The sequence below is a fragment of the Tympanuchus pallidicinctus genome, unplaced genomic scaffold, assembly GCF_026119805.1.
Source record: "Tympanuchus pallidicinctus isolate F22 unplaced genomic scaffold, pur_lepc_1.0 scaffold30, whole genome shotgun sequence".
NCBI lineage: Eukaryota > Metazoa > Chordata > Aves > Galliformes > Phasianidae > Tympanuchus > Tympanuchus pallidicinctus.
The window spans coordinates 2,009,667-2,027,172 of record NW_026294748.1 but is presented as its reverse complement, the minus strand read 5'-3'; the positions used below and the strand labels follow the sequence as shown (position 1 = coordinate 2,027,172).

At 58.7% G+C, this 17,506-nt stretch overlaps 2 protein-coding genes across 3 annotated transcripts; both read right to left on the bottom strand.

Moving 5' to 3' along the window:
- Positions 1 to 1,430: 1,430 nt before the first annotated feature.
- On the bottom strand, positions 1,431 to 9,009 carry ABCG4 (ATP binding cassette subfamily G member 4). Of its 2 annotated transcripts, XM_052697280.1 has the most exons (16): positions 8,829 to 9,009; positions 8,378 to 8,547; positions 7,896 to 8,133; positions 6,028 to 6,145; positions 5,829 to 5,961; positions 5,455 to 5,505; positions 5,140 to 5,285; positions 4,771 to 4,894; positions 4,470 to 4,584; positions 4,099 to 4,238; positions 3,918 to 4,016; positions 3,617 to 3,785; positions 3,017 to 3,117; positions 2,724 to 2,882; positions 2,498 to 2,616; positions 1,431 to 2,423 (listed from the first exon to the last, which is right to left on the bottom strand). In XM_052697280.1, the coding sequence occupies exons 3-16, from the start codon at positions 8,122 to 8,124 to the stop codon at positions 2,198 to 2,200; spliced, it is 1,929 nt and encodes a 642-aa protein (XP_052553240.1). In that variant the 5' UTR covers positions 8,125 to 8,133; positions 8,378 to 8,547; positions 8,829 to 9,009; the 3' UTR covers positions 1,431 to 2,197. The 2 variants fall into 2 exon arrangements, with proteins under 2 accessions (XP_052553240.1, XP_052553238.1); XM_052697278.1 differs by lacking the exons at positions 8,378 to 8,547; positions 8,829 to 9,009 and having other exon boundaries at positions 7,896 to 8,358.
- A 4,375-nt stretch (positions 9,010 to 13,384) lies between these two features.
- HINFP (histone H4 transcription factor) lies at positions 13,385 to 17,506 on the bottom strand. Its single transcript, XM_052697284.1, has 9 exons — positions 17,111 to 17,506; positions 16,731 to 16,957; positions 16,473 to 16,584; positions 16,201 to 16,353; positions 15,822 to 15,899; positions 15,611 to 15,731; positions 15,377 to 15,515; positions 14,965 to 15,089; positions 13,385 to 14,321 (listed from the first exon to the last, which is right to left on the bottom strand). Exons 1-9 carry the CDS (start codon positions 17,271 to 17,273, stop codon positions 13,811 to 13,813), a joined length of 1,629 nt encoding a protein of 542 aa, XP_052553244.1. The 5' UTR covers positions 17,274 to 17,506; the 3' UTR covers positions 13,385 to 13,810.

Here is a 17,506-nt window from a genome sequence, read left to right as displayed (position 1 = left end):
ACCCTTGCACACAGGGCGAGGATGCTTTTGCTTCACTTGTGAATGTGACAAAGGTGACCCAGACATGCGTGGAGGGGAGAGGCCGAGTCCCTGTGTGCCTGGCAGCATGCTGGTGTTCACAGCACACCTACGCCAGCAGCACCCACCCCAGCTGAGCCTTTGGGCCTGAATCGGTTCAAGATGGGCTGAGGTTCAGCTGCTGCCCTCAGAGAGCTGCAAGCCACAGCTCAAACCTCATCCTAATGCACTCAAAGTGCATTGCATGGGAAGGGAGGGGGCGGGAAGGGAGAGGAGGTGGAGGGGAAGAAGCCTGCTCTCCTCCATCACACTCCTCATGATTATCCAGACGCGTTCCCTGGAGGGGTGCCTGCAGCCAGAAGCACCCAGAGTTCCACTCCCCCGCTCCAATAAAGTGCATCCTCACTGCACACATCCTGGACAGGGCAAAAATCGGCACGGATCTCCCTTGACCTCACGCTGCAATGCAAGAGCAGCAGAAGTGGGGCACTGAAGTAGCCCAACAGCCCCACAGACTGATGAGATGGAGATGGGGGACAGCCAGCAGCTCTGCCATTCCCTGGTGGCACAGCAGATGTGGGGCCTGCTCCCCGTGCCTCCCTGGCTGGAGGTGGCAGCAGTGTTCCCATCCCCTGCCCAGCACAGCACAGGGATAGGGAAGGTGGATCTGGGAGCAGAGGGGAATTTTGTCAGTAAGTCAGCCGAGATCCCCTGGGGAAACCCCAGTGCTCAGCACTGGAAGAGCATCAGGGCACGTCCTGCTTCCAGAGCCTTTATGCACGAGCTCTTCACATCCATGCAGGGGAAACCCAGCCCCGCTGCAGCAGTACCTCCATCTCTGCCCTCCAGCCAGCCCCTGCAGTGCAGAGCAAACCAGGAAAAGTGAAGAAGAGTTCAGAGGACATTGCTGCAACCTGTCCTTCTCTCTGCAGTCCAATCCCCTGCCGGGTCCATGCTCACCAGCAGGCAGTGGGCTCCGGTAGCACCCATGCAGCCCCATGACAGCAGTGCCAGCGTGCTGTCCCCACCAGCTCCACTCCTTTGAAAAGCCAACAAGGTGCTAAAATGCCCTGAGGGGTGCAGAGCTTGGGAGGAACCACCAAAAGACGCTTTCTCCTGGTACCAGACCCAGCATCAGGGCGGCTCAATGCAAACCAACTGCTGCCAGATCTCACCTGCCTTCCAGCTCCGGCACCACTGGGACCCACTTGTCCATGCTCTTACCCACCAGTCCTGCTGCAGTGGGTGGGTGCCCACAGCCTTCATCTCCTCCCTGCAGGCAGCACACGGGTGTTGCTGAGGGAAGGTCATTCCCATCCTGCGTGGTTGTGCTGGGGAAAGGGAACAAGAGGCCAGCAGAGCTCCACTGACAGCACAGTTCTCCACGCTGGGTTTGATGGGACGGTCGCTTCTCTTTGTATCGATCGCTTTTATCCTCTTGGCTCAGATGCCAAAGACTGAACGTGACACCCCTTGAGGTCTGAGAGCACTGTCCCACTCCCACAGACACTGCTGTGTCCCCAGGTAGCAGAGGCCAGCCCTGAGGATGGCACTGAGCAGCAGCAGCACAGGAGAGCCCCGAGTCCTCTGCCCGCTGCTCCCATTCCTCTCCTTGCGGACTGAAAGCAGCGGGGTTTCAAAATTAAATTCAAAAGTAAAAAGGAGGAAAAAGAAATAAAAAGAAGAAGAAGGAAAAAAAAAAAAAAAAAAGTAGTAAAGTGAGGATTGAAGCAGAAAGGAAAAGGGGAGGCAGCAATCTGTGGCTGCAGCAGCAGGAAACGCAGAAGCCTTGTGCGACTTGGTGGCTTGGGGCTCTTCTCTATGCGATGGCTCTGTGTGTGTCCCCACGGGGCTCGGACCCCCGGCGCCTCTCCTTCTCCTGCCTGGAGCTCCCCACAGCCTCACTCTGCCTCCTTGGGACCATCCCTGCTATCCCCCATAGGCAGGCAGGTTGAGTGAAGGGATGCAGCTCCGTGGGGGTGAGGCAGAACCGGGGGACGCGTGGTGGGGCTGTACAAAACGTTTGCCATGAAGAGTGCGTGGAAAGGTTAAAACAGTTCCGAGATGTCTCAAAACCCTTCTCGACTGAGCCAGGCCTGGCTGGCACCTACCAACATGGTCCATGGCTGCCATGCAGCAGCTCAGGCCCGGGGGGCAGCTCTGGGGTCCCGTGGCCCCTTTATCTCTCCGACTTGACCTTGTACCTGAGCACCAGGTACGCCAGGAGCCGCAGGATGACGAAGAAGATGCCCAGGATGAGGAAGTCCAGGTAGAGCTTGGCCTCCTCCACGTCCAGTTCCTGCAGGATCTTGATGGGTTTTTGGAAAGGGCAGAAGTCCTCGAGGCACTCCAGGTCCTCGCGCTCCATGGCGTAGATGGTGAGGATGACGCCTTCAAAACCATACCTATGGCAAAGCAGAGTCACTGCGTGCCCCACACGGCCCCACTCCCACCCCACAGACAGAGTGCGCGGTCCCACCTGACGTAGGAGACATAGGAGCTCCACTGCAGGTAGGTGGGAATGGTCTTGAAGCTGACAAAGAAGCCCGAGAAGAGCAGGACTGGGATGGCGGTGACGGGTCCCACAAACGTGGCTACCTATGGAGCAGAGGTCACTGGGTGCCACATCCCCCTTCGTGCCCCATGGCACTCCCCATATGTGGTTCTTTGGGACACCCACATCCACACCGCGGGCAAAGCCTGACCTGCAGGGAGGTGGAAGCAGCTCCAATGAGAAGCCCGAGGGATTGGGCCACCAAAGCAGTGGCGGTGGCCAGGGCAGAGAAGAGGAGGAAGCGCGTGGCCTCGGGCGGCTGGCCTGTCATCCAGTACACGATGCTGCAGTAGGCAATGGGGCAGATCACCTGGGGAGGGGGGAGCAGAGTTACACACTGGACCCATGGCTGCTCTGGTCCCATAGACCCTCCCCAGGGGTGGAGAGTTCGAGGAACCCATCCAGGGCATTGGAAACTGGCCGTGCCAAGGGGCCGACGCTCACCTGGAAGGGCACATCTGCCATGGTCTTGGCCAGATAATAGGCTTTCAGGCTGTACCAATAGTTCAGGTGCTCTCGCAGGAATACAGACATCTCCTGGGGGACTGTGGGGAAGCAAGGAAGGAGTCAGCAGTGCCCCAGGCCAATGCACCCTGCAGCCTCCTGCCCATGGGTGGGAGCTTCACCAGGGACAGAAACTGAGAAGGGAACCTTCACGTGGACAAGTCAGCTCAGCCAGGGGGGTTTTGCTCAGGCTTCTTGAGGAAGTGAAAGGGAGATCTGAAGCAGCTGAAAACGCAGCTGTGCAGACAGTTTCTCAGCAAAATAAGTAAATAGATAAATTCCAGTGCACTGCTTAGAGCCATTCGGTGAACAATGGCAATAACTGAACCAGACAGTAAACAAATGGCAACCGGGGGGATTTACTCCACGCGATGCAAACACTTCCACCCTTCTCTTTGTATCCTTTCCGTCTCTATCCTACTGCCCCACTTTGGACCAACTCAGCTGTCTCCACCATACAGCACCCATTGGAGCCCTCCCACAGACACAACCCCCCCTGCACACCCAGGGGTGGGAGCAATGGGGCAAGGAGCTCCTTACAGGTGAGGATGGTGGGCATCAGTGCAGCAAACATGAGGAAGAGCATGGAGAAGAAGAGGAAGCCAGTGTTGTTGAAGACTTTGCCGGCGTCGTTGCCGATGTGCAGGTAGAGCAGCCCGATCAGCACCCCAATGCAGATGTGGGACATGAAGCGCAGGTGGGTCAGCACCTATGGGTGGGCAGAGGACATCATGAGGCAGGACCACGTCCCTTGAGCATCCCGGAGAAGGGTGAGCCCCACTCAGCTCTGCTTGCCCCCAGCAAATAGCTCCCATCCCTTTAGCGTTGGCTCAGCCCTCACCGTGTCCCTCAGGATGCAGATAAAGGTTCTCTTGAAGAGGATGCAGAACTGGGTGGAGGTACTGGTGGCGAATGTGTGGCTCTCGATGTGGTCCACGTCCTGCAAAGGGATGTTTAAAGTCAGAGATGCGGGTGAGTGACACGGATCACCTCCCACGTGGTGACCCCTCTTGGGCTCTCACTGTCACACAATGAGCCGGGCACGATGAGTCCGCCTTGTTGGGGCTGCTCTTCTTCTCTGCCATGGTGCACATGCCGTTCTGCACAGCACGGAACAGGACAGGGTTGAGGTCTCCATACTCTCCTGAGGCCACCTCGATAACTGCGGAGCACAAGAGCAGCACTGAGCCAGCCCTCACCATCACACACAGCTCAGGTCACCCAGATTCCCCAAGGTCAGGGGGTGGGAGCCCAGTGCAGCCCTCACCCCACAGTGCCACACACCCACAGCACAGCACCCAATGGGGGGACATGAGTTTGGACCTCGCCACGTGGGTTTGGACCTCGCCACCCTCCGTCCCCAACACTGCTGAGCTGAGGAGGGGCCACTCACTGAAGTCAGCGGGGTTGTGGTACGTGGGGCAATGGAGCCCAAGGCCCTTCAGGTAAGGGATGAGGTTGGTCACGACGCCTTTGAAGATGCACTGGCCCTGGCTAAGGATGTAGAGCTGTAAGAGAAATCAGCGATAGGGCAGGTGCAGAGCAGCCAGGGCGCCACTGCTTGCTCCAGATCCCGTCGTCAGGGCTGTGAACCACACGAGCCCAGGCCAGCTGCCTGCACCAGCCCTTCCCACGGCCTCTCTGCATGGTCAGAATGACCTGCCCCCAAGAGAGCCCTGTGCTCCAGCCCAAACCTTGTCAAACATCTCGAAGAGCTTGGCGCTGGGCTGGTGGATGGTGCAGATGATGGTGCGGCCGCCCTGAGCCAGGGAACGCATCAGGGACACGACCTGGAAGCAGGAGGCACTGTCCAGACCACTGCAGGATGGGGCAGAGGAGAAAGAGATGAAAAAGAGAGAAGGAGAGAGTTGAGAAAGGGAGAAGAAAATCTCCAAGACACCTCCACCACCACGTGGGCACCCTGCGTGACGGAGGAGAACATCCCTTTGCAGCCCCAGCCCTGTTGTCCTCCAGTCCCTTCGGTGTCCCACAGCCTCTCTTGGATCCAAAGGGCTCTGGTCCCCCCGGTGTCCCCCAGTGGTGGGGAGCTCCTGCACTCTCACCTGGTGGGCTCATCGAAGAACATGACTGGAGGATTGTTCACCAGCTCCAAGGCGATGGCCAGGCGCTTGCGCTGCCCACCCGACAGCGAGATGGTGCGGGTGTAGGAGCACTCCAGCAGCCCCAGGGCCGTCAGGATCTCATTGACCTGAGGGATGGAGCCTCGTTCACCATGAGCTCCCATGGACCCTCACCTTTTCCCCCCATCACCTGCTCCCACGTCCCCATCACTGAGGGTCCACAGTTCCTTCCCTTCTCCACTGTTTCCACCTTAGAACAAGACAAGGGGCTCTGTTCTCACATTCCTCTTCACTTACCAGCTCTTTCTTCACCTCCTGCTTCTCGCTCAGCTTCAGGTTAGCAGAGACCTGCAGGGAGAAGATGAACAGGGAGATCAAAGCAGCATAAAGTGGCTTGGGTTGAAAGGGACCTCAAGGATCATCAAGCTCCAACCTCCCTGCTGCATGCAGGGCCACCACCAACCTTCATATCTATCTAGACCAGGCTGCCCAGGGCCCCATCCAACCTGGGCTTGAACACCTCCAATGGGAGCATCGTATTAGGTACCGCACTCATCCCCAGCTTTGTGATACAAGGGCAAGGGCAGGACTTCATCCCCACATCCCACAGCTCTTGGGAAGCTCCCACTTGAGGATGCAGCTTCCCCAGGAAACCCTGCAGCCCCGCTCACCATCATGGCCTCCAGCACGGTGAGGTGTGGCAGCAGCATGTCATCCTGCATGATGTAACAGGACATCTTGCGAAAGGTGCGCAGGTCCCTCGGCCGCCCATTCACCAGGATCTGACCCTTCATACCCGTCTCCCTACAGGACAGAGAGGATAGAACACAGCCCCCAGCCCCGCTCCCCCAGCTCCTCCTCCAGCCCCACCTGTAGCCAGCCAGGATGTTCATCAGCGTGGATTTGCCGGCACCCGATGGCCCCATGATGCCAATGAGCTCTCGCTGGCAGAACTTCCCTGACAGGCATTTGAGGAGGGTCTTGTAGCCTGGAGGGAGAGAGCAGAATGGTGGGATTGCAATGGGACCCCGGCACCTGGGGGGCTGTGGGACCACCACGTGCTGTGCCAAGGGACCACCTCTACCAGCATCATCATGGCCGTCACCCCCCAGTACAACCTTTGTCCCTGCTTCCCCATTAGCTCATCCATTTCCAATGCAGACAAGATCAGAAAACCCCTAGGACACAGCATAAGGAAGGCCACCAGGCTGTGGCATTGCCCTGGTCCCCAGGCAGCAAGGAGCAGGGTGCCATGGGGCAGAAGATGCCTGGCTGCTGCCTTCATTGGTATTCATGCCGTGACACTCGGCAGCAGCCACTGCTAATCAGACCTGGAATTATCTCTGCTTTAAAGGCAGCTGATTAGCATTTTCTGGCAGCAGGAACGCAATGTGTCGGGAGCACGGAACAGGCACAGCCTCAGGCTGTCAGAAACTGCCCTGAAACACAGCCCTGCCTGGGGAGCTGTGGTTTGCAGGGTACCACAGGTCTGAGCATCTCCCTGCTAGAAATATATCCCCTTGCCCCACGGCATCAGCTGGCATCGGGTGAGGACAACGCATCCATCCCATACCCACAAACTGGGGCGAGCCTAAGGATCAGGGCAGCGAAAGAAGCAGGAGAAGATAGGAGGGGATACGAGGGGAAGGGGTCCAGCACCGTGATCTTCCTGTGCCCCAGCAGCACCCGTTGGGATCAGGCACCCCCAGGGGAAGGGCCCTGGGGGTTGGGAGGCGCGAGCAGGATGCTGTGTGACGGCAGCAGGGTGAGCGCGGCGCACAGCCCGGCAGCGCATGCTGCTCACGTCGGTGCCACTGCAGCTTGCGCAGCGGTTACTCGCGTTCATTGACTGCCAGTAACCTCCTGCTTCAGCAACGCGCGGCAGCACGGCCGGATCCTGCACAAAGGCACCTGGAGCTCCACACCAGCTCCTGTGTGCCGTCCAGGGGAGAAGAGAGTTCCCGCTGTGCAACCCCACAGTCCCAGCTCCAGCTGCCCCAAGTCTGTCCCCACCACAGTGCGTGCAAACACTCCTTAGTGCCAGCCTCCATCTTTTGCTTCCCAGCATCTAAGGAGGCAGAGCTCAACCCGGGGGCTTTGGGTTGGTCCTGCTGTCCGTCGGTGCCTCAGCTTCCCCAGCTGCAGAGCTTAGCTGGGAGCAGCAGGGACCCCACACCCTCAACCAGCTCATCCCAGGACCCTGCTCATTCCCCCCCCCTCCACCTCACAGAGCCAACCTGATTGGCATCCCATTAACTAACAGGGCTAATTAAAGCTGACTACCACCCATCAGCTACCATCTGCCTCCCCTCCCTAAGCTGTCGGCCGCAGTCGCAAACAGGGAGCTGCCAAAGAGGAAACCCCCTGCAAGCCCAGCACCCCCCTGCACACCAGGGCACCCCTTGGGGCCTCCTACTACCAGCACAGCAGCACTAAGAAAACCCATCCATCTTGTCAGCCCCAAGCCAAGCAACAGCCCTGCCTGCCCCATACGACCTCTGGGATGGGATCTGCTTTTGGGGATCACAGGGCTGGGTGGCCACAGGGGACAGCAGGGTGAGCAGCTCCGGAATTTCCCACTACTGTGCACTCAGACAAAATCCTGCAGAGCTGAGAGACGGCTGCCTGCATCAGCAAAGAGGGATGGACCCAGGGCAGGGGGTGTGGGAGAGATGAGAGGAGACCGGAGGGGAGATGTGGCAGCCTCAGGGGTCCCCAGTCCTACAGGCATCTCCTACCTCTCTTCCTCCACCAGGAGCCCTCGCGCACAGAGTAGGACAGGTCAATGAACTCGATGTTGACAGCCGAGCGTTTCGGGAGGTGGGAAAACCTCTGGGCCTCTGTGATGTGGTTCTCCACCTTCTTCAAGTGGGTGGTGAGGAGCGGGGCGTCCGGGGGGCCGGCGTGGCAAACCGTGTCCTCCAGGGCGATGGAGACGCACGCAGGATCCATGCCTTTCTCTGCCATCGTGCTGCTCTGGAGGGAATAAGCAGGGATGGACCCACTCGATCTTTGGCACGAGGGCTCTGCAGAGCTGGGGGAACGCTGAGCCAGGCGGGGTGGGAAACACGCTGCACCCCAAAGCCTCTGCAGCATCCCAGATGAGGTTGGGTCTAGGGGTCCCTCATTGTGCTGAGGACAGGAGGCTGAGCCGTGCCCTGCTGAGCTCAGCACCCCTCCTCCCCTGCAGGGCCGGGGTCCTAATGCCGTGCTAACCTACATTTTGCTGAGCCGCAGGCTGCAGGCAGCTCCTCGCCGCAGCTGCAATGCACACACACAATCCCCTGGAAGGGGAGGATGGCCTCGCGAGGAGCTGCGCCGAGATCTTCCCAGCCCTCTCCCCAATGCAGACAGATCTCTTTCAGGGCTGGAAAACAGCCAGCCTCGGCCCTGGGGGGAGAAAAGGGGCGAGCGAGGGCTGCGTGATCCCATCACCCCCACTCCCTCCGAATGCTTTAGGTTCCCCCTTCCTACAGACACAGGGCACAGGGCCAGCAGGACGGGGGGCTGCGGGAGCCACAGACCGCCCTCAGGCTCACCTTGACTCCTCGAGCCGCTCCCCATCCCACCCCACCCCACCGGCGAGGGCATCTCCTCCGGGGCCGCTCCTCCTCCATCCCCTCTCCCTCCATCCGCCGGACCCCAACCCCTCGGACCCTCCCCACGCTCACCTGTACGAGCTCGGGCTCCGCTCCCCGCCGCCTCCGCCGCTCCGCGCACTGCCGCAGCGCCGCCGCCGCTCCCTCCACCCCCCTGCGGACAAAGGGGCGATGCCCGCGGCGGGGCCGAGCGCCCGCAGCCCCCGGTGCGCACCGATGGACCGCAGGGGAGGAGAACGGGCGGCGGCCGCTGCTCAGTGCCGCTCCCCGGGCTTAGCGCTGCCCCCGCGGGTCCCCAGCCGGGATGCGCTCCCCATCCCTCTATAGGGCTGGGCTGGGCAGGGCCGGGCGGCGAGGTGGGAGGACCGGTTCCGCGCAGTTATCCGCTCCCGTATTGGTGCCCCGGACCCGTCGTTGCCCCCCACCGCCGGCGCTGCCTCGGCTGCCGCCGTGTGTCGGGACGGTGGGAATTGGCTGCCCGGGCGGCGCTGCCAGGCGGCGAAAAACCCTCTTAAAGGAACCGGCTTTATTTCCTTTCCCTGCTCTGCGTGTCATGCAGAAGGCCCCGAGCATCTCCCGGCTGCAAAGCTTGGGATTTGGCAGCCCCCGTTCTTCCGTCCCCACCGCTGCACCTCTGACACAGCAGAGAGCCCACGGCCCCACAGCCCACTCCCAGGGCTCACCAAGCCCCGCACTGAGCTACCTTTGCATTGCATTGTATTGCATTGCACCCAACAGCCTCCACCACAGGGCACAAGCAGGATGCAATGATGGCAGAGCACTGCTCAGAAAGGTCACAGCAAGCATCGAGGGCCAGAGGGCACAGCTGCCCACCCCAGGGTCCTGGTGGGAGGGTGCCAACCCCGCAGCTTGCCCCCAGCACACCCCCCCCTGCACGCTGTCACCGTGCTGCACCTGGCTCCCTCCTCACTGTCGCTCACACCTCTCACCCACCACAGCACTTAAACATGAAAGCCATATGGAAATGAGTGACACTAACAACAGTATTAATTAAAATACCCATCTGGTGAGCTAAGGAAATCTTTCCTCTCTCACAGCCGGAGCGAGGCTGGGACAGAGCTGGGGGCAGGGATCCAGCCCTTTAGGAATAGGATTCAGGCAGAGGGTGCAACATCAGATTCAGCCCCACAGCGAGGCCTGCAGTCAGTTCCTTGTGGAGCAGGAGAGGTGCTGGGCTCATCCCAAAGCCATTTCAGCATGCTGCCTCCTGACCCAGGCCGCTCACAGCTGGAGCTGAGAGAGCAGCTGCCCTCTCTGTGTGGGGCTGTGGGGATGGAGCAGGCAGCAGAACCTCCATGCATAACTGCAAATCTGTGTCATTGCCTGTAAACAATTTTTTTAATTACCCACAGTGGTGGTGGTGGTGCTGGGCCCATTTCCCCTGCTGATCCATTACACATTACATGCTCCTGCCCCTCTTCCTCCCCAGGGAATAACAATTTTGGTTCTTCCATTGCTGCTTCAGAGGGATCCAGGGTGTCCCTGCGGAGCAGGTGGCACCCAGAGACCATCACAACAGTGGGACACGAGGGCATATGGGACAGAATGAAGGGCTCAGGGCTGGGATCCCAGGGAACCCAGGAGCAAGGAGGGGTCTTGTGTCCTTACCTGTTCTGGCTGCAAGGCATCAGCTACCCAGAGATGTCCCTGGGGAGGATGGGGGGAGGGGGTCAGAGCAAATCACACACTGCAGGAAGGAGCAGCCCCAGCCTGCAGGCACCATGCACAGCAGCCCCCACACCCTGCCTGCACAGATGGAGCAGCAGGACAGCCCTGCTGACTGCACACAGGGGCAGGAAATAACTAGCAGAGAGAAATGGCAGCTTGCAGGACAGGCAAAGTGCTGCCTGCCTGCTAGAAGAGGATGCGAGCCTTCTCCAGGGAGCAGCCAGCAGGAGATGCGGAGGTCTCCAAGTCCTCAATGCAGCTGCCCTGCTCCTGCTGCCCACAGCATTCCCTGCACGCCATGTGATGGGGCCAGGCAGAAAGGCAGCAAGTCCCAAAACTCTTCTCCCAGATGACAGCTTCAGGATGGATGGAAATTATGGAAAGGAAGAACCCAGCACCGGAAATGCGTGGCCAGCAGACCTCAGTGCAGAAGGCTCAGCTCTGCCAGGAGAATCTGTAAGGAGAGTAGAGATGCTGAGCTGCTCAGCAGCCCCCAGCTTGCAGCCACCCCTTCCCTAAGGGCAGCATCAACCCCTCACCGGAGGTGGGCGCCGCTACTGGGTCTCCCCGCAGGGCACGTGGCAGTCGCACTCGCAGACGTCGCAGCGCAGGAACCAGCGCACCCAGCCCGAGCGTTTGGTGCTGCAGGAGGAGATCTTGATGCAGCCGTGGCGCAGGGAGGCTCCCAGGTGGTTCTGGGTGCTGCAGGACGACGAGCAGCTCCCGCTGATGTCCCTCTCGCTGATCTCGATCCGGCCTCGCAGGCAGATCCCTGCAGGAGCAGGTCTGGAGCACGTCCCCGGTGTATCCACCAGCCCCTTTATCCCCACGGTGGGCTGCTGGGACAGCAACAGCCATCCCACCCCACTGTACTCACGGAGGCAGGTGGGCTTGGGCGTCCAGCGGCCGTCAGACTGGCAGGCGCTGGCCGGGTCCCCCAGCAGCATGAAGCCGGGCCGGCAGCTGTAGCGCACCACAGAGCCCACCCACCAGTCATTGCCATGCACCACTGAGTTGAAGTCTGCCTCGGGCCTCCCGCAGTTCACTGGGGATGGGGAGGTTCCCGTGGGCAGGCGGCTCGGTGGGACACGCGTGGATGGGAATGGGAAGCAAACCTGCCCCATGCACTCCCAGAGCCCCTGAGGTGGCCGTACCTCGGCAGAAGGATTTGTAGCCCAGCCAGCAGCAGCTGCCGTTCCCACACTGGCTCCTCTTCAGCTCCTTATGCTTCCCCTTGCAGCCCCCCATGCAGATGGGTGCAGTGCCGGACCAGTAGGTATCCAGGTCTCCTGATGCCATGGGAGCAAGGCTTGGGGCTGAGGACCACTCGTTCCAGCAGCTCCTCAGCCCTGAGCCCTGCTGTAGGTGGTGCCCAAAGGCTCAGCCACAAGCCCTGCTGCAGCGAGGAGCACATCCACATCCCCCAGCTCCGGCTTCTCCAGCACCAAGCTCCGGCACAGGGCCTTACTCCTTGCTGTGTCAGCAGCCCTAGGGCACCCCGTAAGCAACCCTTCTCCCAAACACCCTGTTACCTTCTGGGTGCTCAGAGGAGACCAGCGTGGCCAGTATGGTGAGGAAGAGGAGACCCAGCCCCATAGTGCAAGCACTGCTCTCCTCCCCTCACCCCCAATCACTGCCAAGGAGAAAGTGAACTTGGTTTCCATACACAGCACAACATGCTGTAGGGCCCAGGAGAGGGAGGAGACTCCTCTTGATGCCAATCCTCTCCCCATGAGATAATCCCTGGCAGATTACCCTCTCTGGACCCAGTGTTTAAAGGGACAACTCTTCTCAGCCACCACTCCACTCCCAACATCAAACACTTGGGTAACACAGGAATGCTGCAGCTTCACAGCAGCGGCTTTGGCAGCAGAGCTCATGTGTTGGAAAAGGAGCCAAGATGGAAGTGCTGCGAATGCAAACTTGGCACGAGTTCCTTCTCTCCAAGGCATCTGCAGCCCAGCTCAGCCAAGCAACAGTGAGCAGGCGCCGAGCAGGGAAGGCTGGGCAAGGCCAGGGCACACTGCATGCTGGTAGCCCAGGGATGCTCTCATAAAAGAAAGCAGCATCTTCTGACAGTGCATGCCATCAGAGCTGCTGGGGCAACAGCTGCCTCCTGCCCTGCCTCAGTCTAAGCACAGGTGGCCTGGCTCCATATGCATTTCACCAATCCAAGGAAGGCATCTTGCTTACAAACCTGTGTGTAGCCCCAGAAGGCTTTCCTATTCAGTCTGAGGCAGGAGACTCTCCCCACTTCAACTCTGCTCCTCATCTCAACCAGGGCTCAGGCCCGAGGGGCTGCTCTCATCACTCCTGGCCAAGGGCACTAACACGGATCACACCCACAGTGCTTGTAATTGGAAAGTGAGCAGATGGCCAAGGCTTCAGCATAAAGTGATTTTCTCCATTAACCTGGAATTCCAGCAGCTTTTGCCAAACTGCTCGAGGAAGAGAGGGGAAAAGTCAACCAGGTTGCCTTCCTGCCTCCATCAGGGCACATCACCTCCACACGCAGCTTTGTGAGGATCCAAAGGTCACTCCAGCTTTGCACTGCCCATATCATGTACAAAAGAGGAAGCTGGCTCAGCTCATTAGATCAGGCTACTCTTTAGATTCAGAAGAAATAAACAAACCACAATCACTGCAGGCAGCTGACACTGATGGCCAGAAGGAGGCAGCAAAAAATCAAATCCATGCCAGGATAGCAACCAGCCTAAGCTAAACCTGGCCTTCCAGTGACACCGCTGGGGACATGGAACTGCACGCCCCAAGCAGGAAGCAGCTGCACCAAGCAGCAGCACACAGCATGTGCCAATAGATCCTGGCAGCTCTGCAGTGCTCGCCCCATGCTGCAGGCCCTCGGCAACTTGGCCCCACCATGGCACCACAGCATCCCTCGACTGGCAGGAATGTGGCTGAAACAGACACCAGATGCTGGCTGGCCTGGCAGTCTGACCTTTATTTGGCTCTCCAAAATACACTCTGCCCAACCAGGAGCCCAAACCCCAACGTGGGGAGCAAACTCAAGGAAAAACAAAAGCAGGAAGGCCCCAAGCCCCCCACGCTGCAAGGTCCAGTGCCTTCCTGCAGTCCTCTCCTCCCATTGAGATCAATGCAGTGAAATGGGAACGGCAGTGCAAACGCCTCTGACAGCACTGGCTGATCATCAGGGAAGATGATGTTCAGGAAAGCATTGAAGGCAGAAAAGGAACATGCCATCCCATGGACAACAAGTTATGGGGGAGGCAGAGGAGAAAGCTAGCCATCTGCATGCAGAAGACACACTGGACCCTTCCCCTCTACACATCTCCCAACCTCTCCCTGCACCACGTCCCACAGAAGCCCAAGGTTTTCAGGTTAGCACCTCACACAATATGGATACCCAGCTCTTCAGCTGTCTTCTGCAGACGGTCCATGACATTCTCCTCCAGCTCCATAGCCAGCCCGCTGGCTGCTGCTGCCCGCTCCTCTGACAGCGTGCTGGCCATGATGTAATACACAGTCTCACTCTCCCCGTGCTCATTGGTCCGGTTCACCACACGGATGATGGGGTTGGCCGGGGTGCTGGGCTCCTGCTCTGAGGGCTGCACTGCTCCTGGGAAGGTACTGGGCTGTGCTTGCTCAGAGCTGGCTGCAGGATGCAGCAGGGCCGCGTGTGGCTCGGACACGTTGCTCTCCACAGAGGGAACCTCTGTTGGAGCCTCCAGAATGATGCCCTGCAGGTTGCCCTCACCTTCAGACAGCACCACACCGTCAGTGGAGCCATCCAGAGCCTCCTCCTGTTTCTCTCCATCCTTCAATAGCTGCTCCGTCAGCTCCACGCTCTCATAGCGCACCAGCTGCAGCCTCATGTAGCCATCCTCATGTTCCTTGTACCTGAACACAGGCCCAAAGAAAAGGGCAACAACCTGAAGCAGCAGCCAAGGAAAAGGCACTGTATTCTGGGCTCCAAAGCCCAGCACTACAAACCCAACACCAGACATGCAAAGTAAAACCCTAAAAAGCACACCCATGGAGCAGCGTCTGAGAATCCAGCCAAGCCTTTGTCATCTTTCAACTCCATCTCCTTTCCCCATTCTGTTTTACCAGGAGCATTTGAGATTCACCCTCTCCCCCTCCCTGCTTTTAGGTTCTGGAAACTCTTTGGGAATTTCCTAGAGATGATGCAGAAAAACATCTGTCAGGAGACAGATCTGCAGCAGCTCTTTCTAAGCAGTACACCTGGACCCAGCCCCTGCCAAACTCTGAGTTGTATCACGAGATGCAGCTGCAAAGGCACTGCTGCCTGATCTCTGACCCACTGCTGGAGCTGCTGTGCAGCACTGCTCCGTGGCTGTGTCAGATCCCAACAAATGGCTGTTTCCAAGTGTTTCCCAGCCACTGGGAGATGAGCCTTGAGCATACTGCAGGCAAACACCAGGGCCCAAGCACTGCCATGTTTCTATTGGCTCCAGCAAGAAGCAGGATGTGGTTCCAGCTGCTACAACAGAGGGTGTGAGGAGCTAAGGATGAGCAGTACCTGAAGCGAGGATGCCCCGAAGGCCATTTGAACTGGTGCTTCTTCCTGAGGTGGACAGTAAGGTTGTTTCCACGTGTGAAGCTCTTGTCACAGACATGGCACTTATAGCGGGGCTCTGAGTCACCCTGAAAGGCAGAGAGGGATATGAACACCTTGCAAGACTGATCAGAAGGGCTGGCACCCATGTAACAGAAGAAAGAACTGGGTTCTCCGAGACTAACACAAGCTGTCATTGCAGCAAGAAGAAAGGAATACAAATCTGAGCTCACATTCCTACAGCCTTGGCCAGCCTGGGGCTCTTCGTGCAACTTCATTTTTTTTCCTCATGCTTCTGCAGACCAGGCTGCATTTAGAGCTTCTCAGCCTCGCCAGAAGAGATTACACACACAGTCACCCTCTGCTGCCTTCCTACCTCATGGACTTTCCGGTAGTGCAGTTTGATGGAGCAGAGGGAACGTGCAGTGAAGCTGCAAGCCTCAAACTCGCAGCGGTAGGCTGGCTCTTTGCTGTGTGTATCCAGATGTTTCCTCAAGTCAATGAGATTCTTGCACCTAAGAGGAAAGAGGTGAACAAAGCTGAATGCTGTGCACCACACACGTGCTTCTCTGCCAACAGCAAGGGAAATCAGAAAGCCCCCATTCCTCACCTGTAGTCACAGTAGTCACATTTGAATGGCCGTTCCTCACTGTGCCGAAAACGGATGTGATTGCGCAGGGAGGAGGGCAGTGGGCAGGTCATGTCACACAGAGGGCACTTATAATGGTTCACTGTGGGAAACAGTTGGGAGAAAACATCACCACAGAGCGGGGGGAACGCAGACTTGAGAGCTTCAGCTGGGACAGTGGGCCTTTACTCACCGTGGTTCCTCATGTGGTCACGAAGCAGCCTCTCTGTAGCAAACCTCTTGGAACAGTGAGAACACTGAAACCTCTGCTCTGCAGTAATGGCAGCAGGGAGAGAGGGGAGGGAGAAGTGAGAAAGGGACCAAAGCAGACAGTAGAACACACAGAGCAACAAATGAGAAAAAAAGGATGCAGTTACAGTGGAGCTAGGAACCCCCCCCTCCAGTCAGGGGTAGGACACTAACTACAAAGCCAAAAGACACAAACAAGCAGAAAAAAAGCCAGCAGCATTTGCAAGGACCGCTCTGCCTTCTGTCTGTGCACCCTCTTTTTCCTGCCAGCCTAGAATCTAGGGAGCAACAACCATGCACACCCCCTGCCCCCAGGAGCTTACGGTCCAGCGCAGTCTGACGGCGGATGTGATCAAAGAACTTGGTGTTGTTGGCAAACATCCCACCACAGGTAGGGCAGGCCACCACCTTCTCCTGCGTGTGGCTGCGCAGGTGCTCCCGCAGCTTGCAGCGCCCTTTGAAGGTGCAGTCACAGTCTGAACAGGAAGAACAGAATGCCATTAAGATCCTCTGCTCAAGGGCTTGATAGGCCGAGCATCTACAGCCTGACTACAGCCACAGATTTGTTGCAGATGCCCTGCATTGCACCCAATACCTTTCCAGCCACAGAGGACCACGTGGTTCTCCTTCCCAGCAGCCTTGTATTCCGAACAGAAGCTGTGATCCTCCACGTGCCGATAGAACCACTCGGGATTATCAAATGATCTCTGTTGGGGAGGAGGAACAGACAGAACAGAGCCAAGAGATCAGCATGCGCCAGAGCACAGCGGGCAGAGCAAAAGCGGCTCCCCTTCCCTCAGCTCCCACCTTACAGACAACACTCAGGAAAGCAGAACTAGGTCTCTGTTCTCACCTCACAGTATTCCCATAGGCACTGAAAGTTCTCCTGGATTTCAGGGACGATGTTGCGGCTCTGGAAGTCCAGCTGGCAGTGGCTCACCTCCGACTGGCCCTGCAGGGCCTGCAGTCCCCACTGCTTTAGCTTGGTGTGGTAGCAGTGGAAGTAGACGTGGCGGATGAGGTCGGCGGGGCTCTCCGGGGAACAGAAACCACACTCCTGCCACAGACACGTGTATTCCTCTGCAACACGCACAGGAGACGAACAGATCCGTGAGGATCCGAGGCAAACACCGCAGATAAACCTACAAAGGCCTCCATGGGACCTGAGCCCCGCAGCAGGCAGAGCCGCTCTCCCCAGGGTAATCCCAGCCCCTCGCGGCAGACGCTCCTTACCGAGCGGATCCAGCTCGTCCCGCTGCTCGCCGGACAGGTGCAGCCGCAGGTGCTGGGCCACATGCCCGCAGAACTCCTCCATGGCGGAGGCCACGTAGCTGCACGCCTCCCACTCGCACTGCAGCACCAGGGCTTCCTTACCGCCGGCCTTCACGGGCGGCATGGCCGGAGCCGCCGAGGCCTCTCTTCGCCTTTCCGCTCGCGTTCGCACAGAGGCTGCCGGTGCCCGAACACCGCAGCAAGGCCGCGGGCACAGCCGGGACAGACCGGAAGCGCCACACTGGGGGACACCGGAAGTCAAAGGACAGCAGCCCGCTCAGCCAATAGCAGCCGTCTCCTCCGAGCCGCCGACCAATCAACACGCAGGAGAACCAAGCACGTCCGCCTGCGCAGAGG